At 36.0% G+C, this 12,689-nt stretch overlaps 1 protein-coding gene across 2 annotated transcripts in view; it reads right to left on the minus strand.

The window, feature by feature from the left end:
* The window catches only part of CCDC50 (coiled-coil domain containing 50), a 64,885-nt gene that overhangs the window by 7,996 nt on the left and 44,200 nt on the right, over positions 1–12,689 (minus strand). Inside the window, exons 6-9 of one of the 2 annotated variants that reach the window (XM_059391278.1) lie at positions 8,788–9,315; positions 1,775–1,890; positions 1,305–1,349; positions 1,104–1,208 (exon numbers count right to left, since the gene is read on the minus strand). In XM_059391278.1, coding sequence (XP_059247261.1) covers positions 1,104–1,208; positions 1,305–1,349; positions 1,775–1,890; positions 8,788–9,315 — 794 coding nt within the window. The remainder of the gene's footprint in view (positions 1–1,103; positions 1,209–1,304; positions 1,350–1,774; positions 1,891–8,787; positions 9,316–12,689) is intronic. The other variant, XM_059391280.1, reaches the window with a different exon arrangement.

A 12,689-nucleotide genomic window follows, 5' to 3' on the forward strand; every position in this document is an offset into this window, starting at 1 on the left:
TTGTTAGGAAAATCCTGAATTACTAAAAGGGTAAAAGAAAGAAAGACCTATACATAATTAATAATGCTTTCATTTGATTTCAAACTGACAACTGAATAACTGAGCAAGAGGAAACAGTAGAGCAATGCTGTTATCACGGTTTCTGTCTTCTTTTTCCTCCTAATCGGTGCTGAAACCAGAGACCCAAGGGAGGAATTTGTTCGAGAGAGAAAGGACAGTGCTAAACATCACTACGGCTTGGATACACACCTGAGCTGAATCTTCTCAGGCCTAGTACAAACTCCCTCTCTGAAAAACCTTTACCTTGGGAATTCTTCCTCCCTGCAACTCTGCTGTTCTTCTACTCTGCTTTCTTCAGCCAGCTTGACCTTGTATCTGTTCGCAGTCTACATTGTCCTCTTTACCCTCCTACATTTTACAGTATGATGAGGAAACTGTATGTTTGCCCTTCCCTGTTAAGTGCAGAGCAGTGCACTGCACACAGTACCTACTGAGTAATGTTTGTGAACCTGGACCTGCAACTACCATGAACAACAATGACATTACTTTACAGGAGAAGAGATGGCAGCCACTACTCTGTCTAGTGTTTCTGACTGATGAGGGGAAGATGATAGTTCAAGCTCATGCTAGACGGTTCCTACACTCTGACCTAAGCCTTGGTTGCTAGTGGTATCTGTCGGTTTGCCACAGATCAAGTTATGTCAGAGGAAAGAAAAATTATGGGCACATGATCATGGATGGACAATATAAGCACACAGAAAAAGCAGAGAGAGAAAAAGAAAAGGTCACTGGTGAAATAGGAAAGCATGAGAAAATACTACATTCTCCTGTAAGGTAAATATTAGTAAAACTAAGGTTGCTTATGACCAGAGGCACCTGCACCTCAACTGATCTTAAAATCAATGGAATGAGTTTTCAATCTTAGCAGTAATCTTTTCACAGTTACTTTGAAGAATTAAGTTTCTTTGTAATGAAGTCACTTTTACAAATTAGATCCATATATGCAATACAGATAATTTGTAAACACTAAATACAGTTGCAGAATTTACCCTAAAATTAGAGTCCCCATTACAAAAATCAGAGAAACAATAAACAAAACTTACCTTCCAATCAGGGTCGTGCTTCCTTTTGTCCAAAGATGATTTCTCCCGCTCCTTGGCCTTCTTATAAGCTTTCTTTTCTTCAGCCATGAGAAGTCTAGCGATTTCCTAAACAAAATCCAGTCAATACCATTGATTGCAGAGTTGTGGGCAAAAACTACTGGATATTTCTAAAGAGTACTGGCCAAACGAATATGAACTCACCTCATCCTGGGCTACTTGAGCTGCTCTCATGTCCACCTGGGTAGCCTACAGTATAGAAATACACAAAATTGAGTCATTTAACTAGAATCTGTGTTGTCTATTTTAAAAAAATCTTCCATAAAAGTAAGCTGGTATTTCAAACCAGCTGTAATCAACATCCCTGAAGTTTAATTAGTATACTTTCACCAGCCAGAGCAGGGGCTATTCTTATCAAATTCCACACCAGATTACTAAAGGATTATCAGGACTCAATGAAAGAGAGAAAGGGATATGGAATTTTGTTGCTAATGTTTACTCAGTAAGTAGAACTGAACAATCTATTCCCATTGTCTTGATTTTCCCACCGATAAAAAGGTACCAGCTTCTCAACTCATAGAGGTTCATTAAGCCTATTACATAATCTCAAGAATGATTCAATTCAAGAAAACCTAGTGATTATCACCTAAAGTTCTACGTGAAAATTTACTCACCAAAATTTCTTCTTCTTGCAGTTTTCTGGCAATTTCAGCATCATACCATTCCTGATCTCTGTGCGCCACTCGTGAGGGAGTAGAGAGAGCTTCTTTCATCCCTCTTGGCTTCATTCCTAGAAAAAACTCAATGTAATAAGGCAACTGCATTTGTTTTCTGAAAAGGTGCAAAAGTTAAAGTTCTTCTTTAGTATCTAACACTGACAACACTGCCACCACTATAGAATTCCGTGTAGGGTGCACGTGAAATAAGTTTTTCCCTTAGGCACAGAAGTGGCAATGCAGATTATCCACACATTGAAACAAAGTTACCCACACAAAATCACCAGGCAAAACTCCCCTTTCATATAGTTTCTTCAACAGCAGAAAATCGCACAATGAACTGTAAGTGAGGCTTTTGCAAAAATAGCTAGTGAAAAAAAGGTGAAGTCACTGAAATTAAAAAAAAAAAAAATAGAGTAAGGAGAGTTAGAAGAGTCGGGAGTTTTAAAGAGGCTGAGGAGTCAAGACTGGAGGAAATGAGGCTCTTCCTTCTATTTAACTCAGCCTTGCATACTTTACCTCAGGGGGAACAGAAACAGTATCACCGGGGAGCTATGTGACAGTACCTGTGAGCCCACAAGAGGCCCTACCATAGTTTCCGCTCTGATGGGTCAACAAACCCACTTGCTTTAGATCCTTCCTGTAGCTTTGATTAGTTCAGTGTTGTTGCTAAATTTTAGGGAAGATATAACATAAGGGAAATACCAGAGAACAAAATGAATGACTTTGATTTCTACTCCTCTGAGGGAAAAGGAACATGGGGGACTGATGGGGAATTGTGGCATTTTACTTTGAAATGTTATAAACAACATGTAGTCCTTTTATAACTTTTAATCAAGTGGTAGCTGCTAATGTTTATTTCAAAATTGCAGATATTTCCCTCTTTGTATCTTGTATTAATTACAATTATTCAACATTGTAAATGTTTTGGATACAGAAGTAATAACAATTTTCAGTGCCATGAACATGATTAACCATCTGGAATAGTAACTTCCAATTAAGGGACTACTGAAGGGAGAAAGAAAATTTACTACTAACTGCCTACTTCGTTGTATCAGTGGTTGTCAACTCTAGCTATATATTAAACTCACTTGGGATGCTTTAAATAAACATAAAAATCTTCAACTCAAACCTCAAGGATTCTAACTTAGGTAGCCTGGATGAGATCTGGTTGTTTTAATCCTAATAGTTGATGCTTGCTTGAAAATGGCATTGAAACTATTAGTTTACTATATTATATCCATCAAAATAACCATACATTAAAATAATGTTTATCAAAATGCCTCACTGCACTTGACAAAAAGTAAAGGAAAAAATACAACTAAATTCTGGGCACATGAAGAAATTTAAATTACTTGGAGAAGTCTCCCTTTGTAGAGCTTTACACCTAGTTTTGTGGTAAATCCACAAGCCATGTATTCATATGTCTTCCCCCACAAATACAGACTATTAAACCTGGATTTCTTAACTTCAGGCCTATTAGCACCTGTTTATTCAGAATACAGAATTCACTTCAGTTTCTCATCATCTCTAGAGCTACTGAATCTTACATTCTGGGCTAGGCTGGGCTGGGCTGGCTTTAAAACAGATTTCTGAGTGGTTTGGGACAGTCAGGAAACAGAGATATTCTCAAGAGTGAATCATATTTAAATGAAATAGTAAACCTCCCTGAGTTATCATTAGTTTGGTCATAACTGGAAAACAGTATTTCAGGGAAAATAAATGAAATTATATAGGGAGCTGGAATTGAACAAAGTTAGTGGAAAAGAGGTTGTGATATTATTCTCCTATCTATAGGAAACTGATACTTCTCTAAGCAGCTGAGTCTCACAACAAAGATTATAGTTAGGCCTTTTTCCTTCCATTTTGCCACCAGTGAAAAAAACAACAGAGTGGGATGTGTTCAGATTTTAACACACTAAACCCTCTCCACTCTTACTCTACACCACAGAATTCACTAAGAAAACATTTTGTCTTAGTATCTTTCAAAGACACTTAGAAGACATTCAAGTGAAATAGTCAAATGAACAAACTTAATTGGTTTGACAGGGTGGTAAGACGGTCACTTCCAGGCAGTTTAAAAGAAAATGATACACAGGTCAATGGAACAGAATAGAGAGCCCAGAAATAAATCCATGCATATATGTTCGATTGATCTATGACAAGGAAGCCAAGAATATACAATGGGGAAAATACAGTCTCTTCAATAAGTGGTATGGGTAGAACTGGACAGCTCCATGCAAAAGAATGAAACTGGACTTATACTATAAAAAAATAACTCAAATGGGGGTGGCTGGGTGGCTCAATGGGTTAAAACCTCTACCCTTGGCTTGGGTCATGATCCCAGGGTCATGGGATCAAGCCCCTCATCAAGCTCTGCATCGGGCTCTCTGCTCAGCCGGGAACCTGCTTCCTCTCTTTTTCTCTGCCTGCCTCTCTGCCTACTTGTGATCTCTCTTTGTCAAATAAGTAAATAAAATCTTAAAAAAAAAAAAAATAACTCAAGTGGATTACAGACCTGAACATAAGACCTGAAACCCTAAAACTCTTAAGAAGGAAACATAAGCTCTTAGAAATGATTTTTTTTTTTTTATTTGACACCAAAAGTAAAAGCAACAAGACCAAAACTAAACAACTGGTACTATGTCAAACTGAAATGCTTCTACACAGCAAAGGAAACCATTAACAAAATGAAAAGACAACCTATGGAATGGGAGTAAATAGTTACAAATTTAGTAAGAAATTACTATCCAAAATCTATGAAGAACTCATCCAACTCAATAGCAAAAAACAATCTGCCTTAAAAATGGGCAGATGTTCTGAATAAATATTTTTCCAAAGACATAAGGATGGCCAACGGGTACATGAAAAGGTGCTCCACATCATTAATCATCAGGGAAATACAAATCAAAACCACAATGAAATTTCACTTTGCACCAGTTAGAATGGCTATTATCAAAAAGACAAGAAATAAAGAGTGTTGGTGAGGATGTGGAGAAAAGGGAACACTTTGTGCACTGTTGGTGAGAATGTAAACTGGAACAGCCACTATGGAAAACAGTATGGAGGTTCCTCAAAAAATTAAAAATAGGACTACCATGGGATCCAGTAAATTCCATTTTTGGATATTTTTCTGAAAGAAACCAAAACACTAACTCAAAAAGATATATGTACCCCCATGTTCACTGTAGCATTATTTACAAAAGCTAAGAATGGGAACAACCTAAGGGTCCATCAACATATGAACAGATAAAAAAAATACGGTATATATACAATGGAATATTATTCAGTTATGAGAAAGAACATTTAGCCATTTGCAACAACATGGAAGGACTCTGACAGCATTATGCTAAGTCAACTAAATCAGCCATAAAGAAACAAATACTTTATGACCTTACTTTATAGAGAATCATAAAAAAAAACAAAGCACTCATAGATACATAGAACAGACTGGGAGTTGCCAGAGGCAGAGGGTAAGGAGTGGGCAAAATGGTTGAAGGGGGTCAAAAGGTACAAACTTCCAGTTATAAAATAAGTAAATATGGTTTAGCTATTGGTAATACTGTACTGCGTATTTTAAAGGTGTTAGAGAATACATATTTTTTTTGTTAAGAGAGTACATCTTAAAAGTTCTCATCACACGAAAAACATTTGTGCTTGTATATGGTGATGAATATTAACCAGATTTATGAACATTTTACAATATACACAAATATTGAATCATTTCACTGTATACCTGAAACTAAAATAGTATGTTAATTATACCTCAATATAAATGAATGCATGAATGAATGAACAGAATAGTTATTGAGTAAGTATTTGAGGTAATATCTCTCTAAGTCTCAAATATCTAGTGGAGAAACAGTTTATTTGAACTATTGATATGTCATTGAAATGTACATGTCTCACAAGCAAAAAAAACTCAATTATTAGATTTCTGGAAGGACTGGTTACTGCATGCAGTATGCTCAGTACCAGAAGTAAAAAGAGCTTTTTTAAGTATATAAGACAAACTTCAGACACTACATTGGAAGTCTACACATTTCATTATAGAAAACGGAGATGCTTTAAAAATGTTAAAAGCTGAGTTAATTGAAGGAAATTAACAGAATGGCTGCTCTTATCTCAGTAGACTTAACAATCCAAAAACTAGCTTCCAAAAGATCAGGTGAGGGCTGCCTAGGTGACTCAGTCAGTTAAGCATCTGCCTTCAGGTTCAGGTCATGATCCCAGGGTCCTGGGATCAACTCCCCACTAAGCTCCTTGCTCAGTGGGGAGTTGGCTTCTCCCTCTGTCCCCTACCCTACTCTCTCTTAACTCTCAAATAAATAAATAAACTCTTTAAAAAAAAAAAAAAAAAGATCAGGTGAGCCATACTTAATGGCTGCACATTCTTTTATTTATTTATTTGTTTATTTATTTATTTATTTATTTATTGACAGAGAGAGATTGAGAGAGGGAGGAGAAGAGAGAGAATTCTGAGCAGGCCCCATACTCAGTGCAGAGCCTGAAAGGAGACTCAATCTCATGATCCAAAGATCATGACTGCAGTCAAAATCAAGAGTTGGACACTTAACTGACTGAGCCACCCAAATGCCCCTGCACATTCAATTCTTAATTTAATTCTTGCTTGTCTTTTGTTCATCATTCTCCAGTTTAGGACACAAGAACCTTCCTGAACAAACACAAAATCAAGCTTACCTTTAAATTCTCGCACAATAGGCTAAAATTATTAGAAGTATTAATACTGAAGACACATTTATCCCAAATTTGGGATAAGGTAAGATGAGGACTGATAGATTCTTGAATATCATGCAAGAATATTTTTTAATAAGCCAGTCTGAATCTTAGGGAATGTCACAGCAGAAAGATATAAATGTCTTATGGTCCTCAGAGGCTGGAAGTTAACCAGCAGGAAGTAATAAGCAGTTATAACTTAAAAGTTCATTAGAGAACTTACCCTCATAGGAGATAGGGTTTTAAAGTCCTTTAGAAAGTTAACTGATCTTATATTTAATTTAGCAATTGTATTTTGCATTCCTTTTTCAACTGACTATGCAAATTCTATTAGACCTAGCTCTTTGTCATCCTGGTAGTTTCTTCATTACTAACTTAAACAAAACTTTGGCTTACGCTAACAACTTTAAGAACTGTGCTTTTATAAAAACAAGAATAGACACCAGTATTTAATAATTGCATTTTAAGTAATCTTCTATTCTAGAGGGTCACAAAATCAAATACCTCAAATCTCTAGGAAGGTAAAATTTGTAAAGATGAGTACAGAATGACAGATCAGCAGCTACACTGTAGCCATTTTAGTAGCTACCTAGCCACATTGTTTTTTTAAACTACTGGGGGGTGGGGGGGTAGCAGGGAAGAGGGAGTTTACCCACAATTCCAGTAGGAGGGTTGTGAATCAGTGTTTTATTTCCTATTAGTTTTACCTTTCTCAAGCCTGTTTAAGAAAGCCTCAAGTATAATGAAAAACCATAACCGGCTCTCAAAGCATACTTAAAAAGCAGAATCACAGAATCAGAAATATAGAGATAGGAGCAATCCTTCACCATGTTATGACTCCAACATACCTTTCTACATTTGGATATAGATAGTATAACTTGTTATAGAGAGATCATATCACTGCCTCCTCTACTCCCACATAGCTCTTTGTTCAAAGTAAATCTAATTTGTAATTGTTTACATTTATTCTACTTTCTAGCTTGACTTATACCTCTGGGGCTCAGATCCAAGCATATATCCCAGAACATAAAGCCTGAGGCAGAATATTTTCAGCAGATACTCAATGTGGTTGCTGAACTGAAGTTTCATTTTCTTTACAACCTTGTCTTTTAATAGCTTAAATGACTAACATCATAGGAAGAGATAACATGTAGAAGAAACCTACCAAATCCACCTGAATCTGCAACGTAGAAACCAGTTCCAGACCCAGAAAAAGTGGTTGGCTGGGCAGTGAGAAGGAAGAAAATAAGAACAGATGCCTCCATGGAACTCCCCAGTAACCCTCGTGTCTCTGTAAAACTTCAGGAAGAGTAAAATAGAATGAGGAAGAGGAGTATGGCCTGATTATGACTGATAGTGGTATAGCCACAAGGAAAACATCACCACAGCAGTTTCCAGATAAGAACAGAGAAAACCATTACTGTGTCAATGAAGGATGTCAGAGCCTCAAAGATGCCAGAAAATTTGAGGCTCAAGTCTAACATTCACCTCATTCCAAACAAACCCCAAGAACAGAACGTACCCAATACTGACATTTCAGAACACCAACTGCAGTCTTAGAGTCTAGCTTAGAAAGAAACTTAAGGCAATGGCCTTCCAACTTTAAGTACAGGTCAAAAACAAATCCACCCCACCAGAAGAAAGTACAGAAATGATCATATGAGATCCAGAAAGCTGCCTCTTTAGGAAACAGCCCAGCTGATTCTGACAAAAATAGCCCAAGGCCCACAATTAGAAATATGCTGTTATAACAGACTGCCTATTCAATCTCTCACTTTACAAATGGGAAAGATGAGACCAAGAGAAGCTGGTACTTCCAGACTCATTGGTTATCTAGTTTGGCAAATACTATGAAGACAGTGTCAATACCTCTTACTTACAACCAGAAATTCAGGAGCTTTGATTTGGTCTCTGATCTCTGGTATACGGTCTTGGCAAATGAAGAACTGTATCCAGGACGGGCACCTCCACTGCAATCTGGGGCTAAAAGACCTTTGTAAGGAACTGGTGTATTTTCTTAGAAAGCAGTAGGAGAAAGGTACAAATATTTTTCCTCTTACTATAAACTTGATTTTAAGTAGATACCTTTTATAATATTTGGCTCCAGGATTTATTTTAAAGCCATGAGTATAAACTAAAGATAAAGAATAGGTTGCTTAAGATGCTTATTAAATACATTCGCTTGTATACATATACAGGATACCAGGACTTTCAAAGTGACTGTCCTTTATTACCTGTGTCATGGAGCTGGAGCTGTTCCTCACTCTCTGAGAAGGGAGGAGTCCTGGGCCTGTGTTTCCTTTGTCTGTGCTCACCTTTCCCATGGTCCCTCCCATAAACAGCTTCCTTGCAATGAAGCCCTGCTTTCTGTGAAGACTTGGGTGAAAGTTGGTCTTGGTGTCTGGACTGCTTTTCCCAATTCCAAGTTCGATGGATACTGTTAGCCTCCCCATCATCAAATCCGGTACTCAGAAACACCTCACCACTGATCTTGGGAAGTGGAGGTCTCCGAAGTCTCTCATGATCAGACCGTTTCCTTTCACGCTGCTCTGTGTCAATTTGGGAACTGGCCCTCACTTTGCCCAAGCTATAGGATGACAGACATTTCCCTGATGAACAATGATCTTCTAGTTCTTCCAACTTCTCCATTGGATGTTTGGGTTTCTTGTTCCTTTGCTTCACAGTGTTTCCATCACTTTGGAGTCTACATGACCTTGAGACTCCAGAACCCAATTCCCTTGCCCTCCTGGACTGTGGCTGGTCTGAGTGAAAGTGGAGGGATGTGAAAAATAGAAATGCAGGTTAACTTAATGAGAGTATGAACTCACTATGCAGGAAAGACAGGGCCCAAGTTTAATGTATTTTAAAATGGAGAAGACTACTCTTTCAACTTAACTGAAAATAGGGGACAGGCATTTATTGGAATGGTCCATGTATACATGAAGGATTCTGGGTATTCAGTCAAAAACGTAAAAGACTAAAATAAAATTATGTTAAATAAATCTGAAAGAAGAGCTTGATTATGAATAGGGAGTTAGTATAGTACTTTGATATTTGCCAATAACAAAAACCACAGTCATTAAATGTTAAAGTCTACTTATAAAACCAATTTGGAACTACTGTGGGGAGAAAATAGGGATTGAGAGAGTCTTATAAAACAGAAAACAACTAAGCCTGGTGATAACTAAGCATTCCAGGAAGAGACTTTCAAATATTCTTATTGGAAATGACAATAAATCTCTATCAGAATGCTGCTAGTTTCCATTTCATTTGGAGACATGACCCAGATTTTAGTATTTCCCTACTCTCTCCCAGCCATGCAGTTCAATGTGGAAGAGGATGGAATAGACAATTTTAAGTGAGTAAACGACCCTGTTATCTTTAGACAACTCTGCTCCCAAACTTCCTTAACTTTGCCAGAGGAAAAAATTAAAATGGGATGCCATAACAGAATACAGGAAAAGGAGTCACTTCCACCCCTGTATTCATTTCAAAAAATGAGTCGATACTGTATTCTTTGTATAAAAATACAGTGTGTGCTAACTATACAAGTCCCTAAATGTAATACAAAATAGCACATAGAGGGGTGCTTTTGTTAGATCTCACTGAGGCAGGAAGATACTATGAAAATGAAGGAAAGATAGTACTGTGCACTTTGCAAGGCATATTTAACGTTTTCTAAGACTCAATACAATCTAGAATAAAAAGACATCCTAATTCCACAGAAAACTGCTAGATTAGCTAAAATACCTTTCCTATTGAAATTACCCACTTGCATGAATTCCTTTTGAAACAGCTACCCCAATTTGATGGGACATAGAGGAAATAATGAACTATATATTTTCTTAATTTTGGGGGGGTTTGTTTCTTTTTTTTTTTAAGTTTGTTATTGCTAATCAAATAAAGGAACAGAAAGGAAGGGGAGATACACACTAAATGTATCACTGATGTCATCAGGGTTCTCAAAACCTTAATCATTTCCTCTTGAGTTTTCCAGAAGAAAAGAAAATCTGCTTCATAGATATCTAAATTAAAAGCTGTCTTCCAAAAAGTTTACAAAATTATCTACAGAACTTTTTTTTTTGACTTTTAATTTTTTATTTTTTATAAACAACAGAACTTTTGATTAAATTTATTTTTTACATAAAAGCGAAAGAGAACAATTATTCTCTATGATAGAGGTATCTATTCTTTTACCAAACTATGATTTTAAGTATATCTTGACAATTGAGAAAGAATCAATTGACTACTGCTGTGAATTATTAATATAATATTGACTCGCTACTTAAATGATGACCACATCCAGGGAACAATGGTTTAGTGTTAATACCAGTGTTCCCACAGAGAGCTACATGAATGAAGTCTGCCTTCCAGCCCACCAAAACAAGAAGGGCTTTGTTTCTGACATGGATATGTGAGACTATGATTGTTTTGTTGTTGTTTTTAACTCCTTCTAAAAAGTTAACTAATATTAGTACTTCTACTTTAGGTAAGTGTGCTCCAAGAATTAGAACAGAGCTGTCACTATATTTTCACAGAGTTGACAGGAAAAATACATGTTGTCTAGTTCACTTGTGATAACTTTAAACCTCAGAAAGAAAAAAGACTGAGGTGGGGGAATCTGCTTGAATCTTTTGAAACCCTATCCAGTTTAAGGACTGAGACTTGTATATTTCTTGAGACTAGGTTATTTGGCAAATATAATTAACTTACTTATAGCCAATGCATATATATTTATATGCATACATACATATATATATATAAACATTTGTGTGCTTCCATGTTTGTCTTTCAAAATAAGATGATTTTTGTATAGATACGCAAGATATTGTTGTATACACATAATACTGATATATGCATAAACAATAGTACTTAAGAGTTTAAGTCCTCACCAAAATTACATTATTTGATCTTCTCAAAATCCATGTGAAGGATTTATTTTTAAAATCTCCATTTTATCAATAAGAAAAAGGCTTACTGTGATTACAGTAGATGACTTCCCAACACTACAATTGTTCTATAGAAGGGATGAAACTTGAACTAAGGTCTTGTGACTTCAAAAGCCTGATTTAAAAAAAAAAATGATCCATATGCCTATGATACTGGTATGGCTTTGAAAGAAAAACATGGATTCACAAAAGAACAAGACATAGCATTTCAGCTGATATCAATCTGACATACATTTTAGATAATTTCAAATTTGCAGAAAATCTACAAATGATCATTTTTAAGATTTAAGCTTAAGAAAATAAAAGCTAAAAAGAAAACCACTTCTATAATGTCTACTTTAATTATTATATAATTAAGGCAAAAATCATAGTATACATAAAGATAGAGAAGTACGATTAAATAATATCCCTATGTGTTGGGAAAAGACCACTGCAAAGGAATAAGGATTACACTTTACACTTTGTGCATGTGAGCTGAATTATAATGTGGTTTCTGTGGAACTCATCTTGGTCCAACTCAAAGGCAAATGAATGAGGATCACACATGTTCCGCAAACTATAAACTCGCAGAAACAACACAATTGAAGAGGAACTCTAATATTTATATGCATATGCTCAGGAGGTCACAACGTCATGATTTTTTTTTTTTAACTTTAAGAAAAAACACTGAATTCTTAACATAGTCTCCTGCCCTAGAGGATGACAGCACTCTAGTTAAATCAACCAGATTTGAGTCCCGACTGAAATTAGCCAAAGGTTTTAACAGAGGAAGGCCAAAATTAATACTTTAGTATACTTAGTTACTTGCCATCCTAATGTTTTTATAGACTTCATAGTTTCAAATGGTTGTTTTTATTTGCAGTGAACATGATTGCGGAGCAGAAATAAAAAACAAATGAAAAACGCCATAGCACATTTCTAAGCTTTTAATTAAAGCTGAAGAATAAACTCTTTGCCTTCTGGTCTCTAGCTACAGAAATATATGGCAATATTTTTTTTTTTCTTCTTAAATGATGTACTACATGATTTCATTAAAAAAACCAGCATAGGGAAAATGACTATAAAAAAAGAGCTGAGCATTTTGCATATGGAAGAAGAGCACAAACAATAAATAATCAACCTGCTTATTAACTGCAGTAGAGCTAAGCTCTACTGATAACAATAAATTTAGAGCATGACTGGGTAAG

Source organism: Mustela nigripes, chromosome 2, assembly GCF_022355385.1.
Source record: "Mustela nigripes isolate SB6536 chromosome 2, MUSNIG.SB6536, whole genome shotgun sequence".
NCBI classification, from domain to species: domain Eukaryota; kingdom Metazoa; phylum Chordata; class Mammalia; order Carnivora; family Mustelidae; genus Mustela; species Mustela nigripes.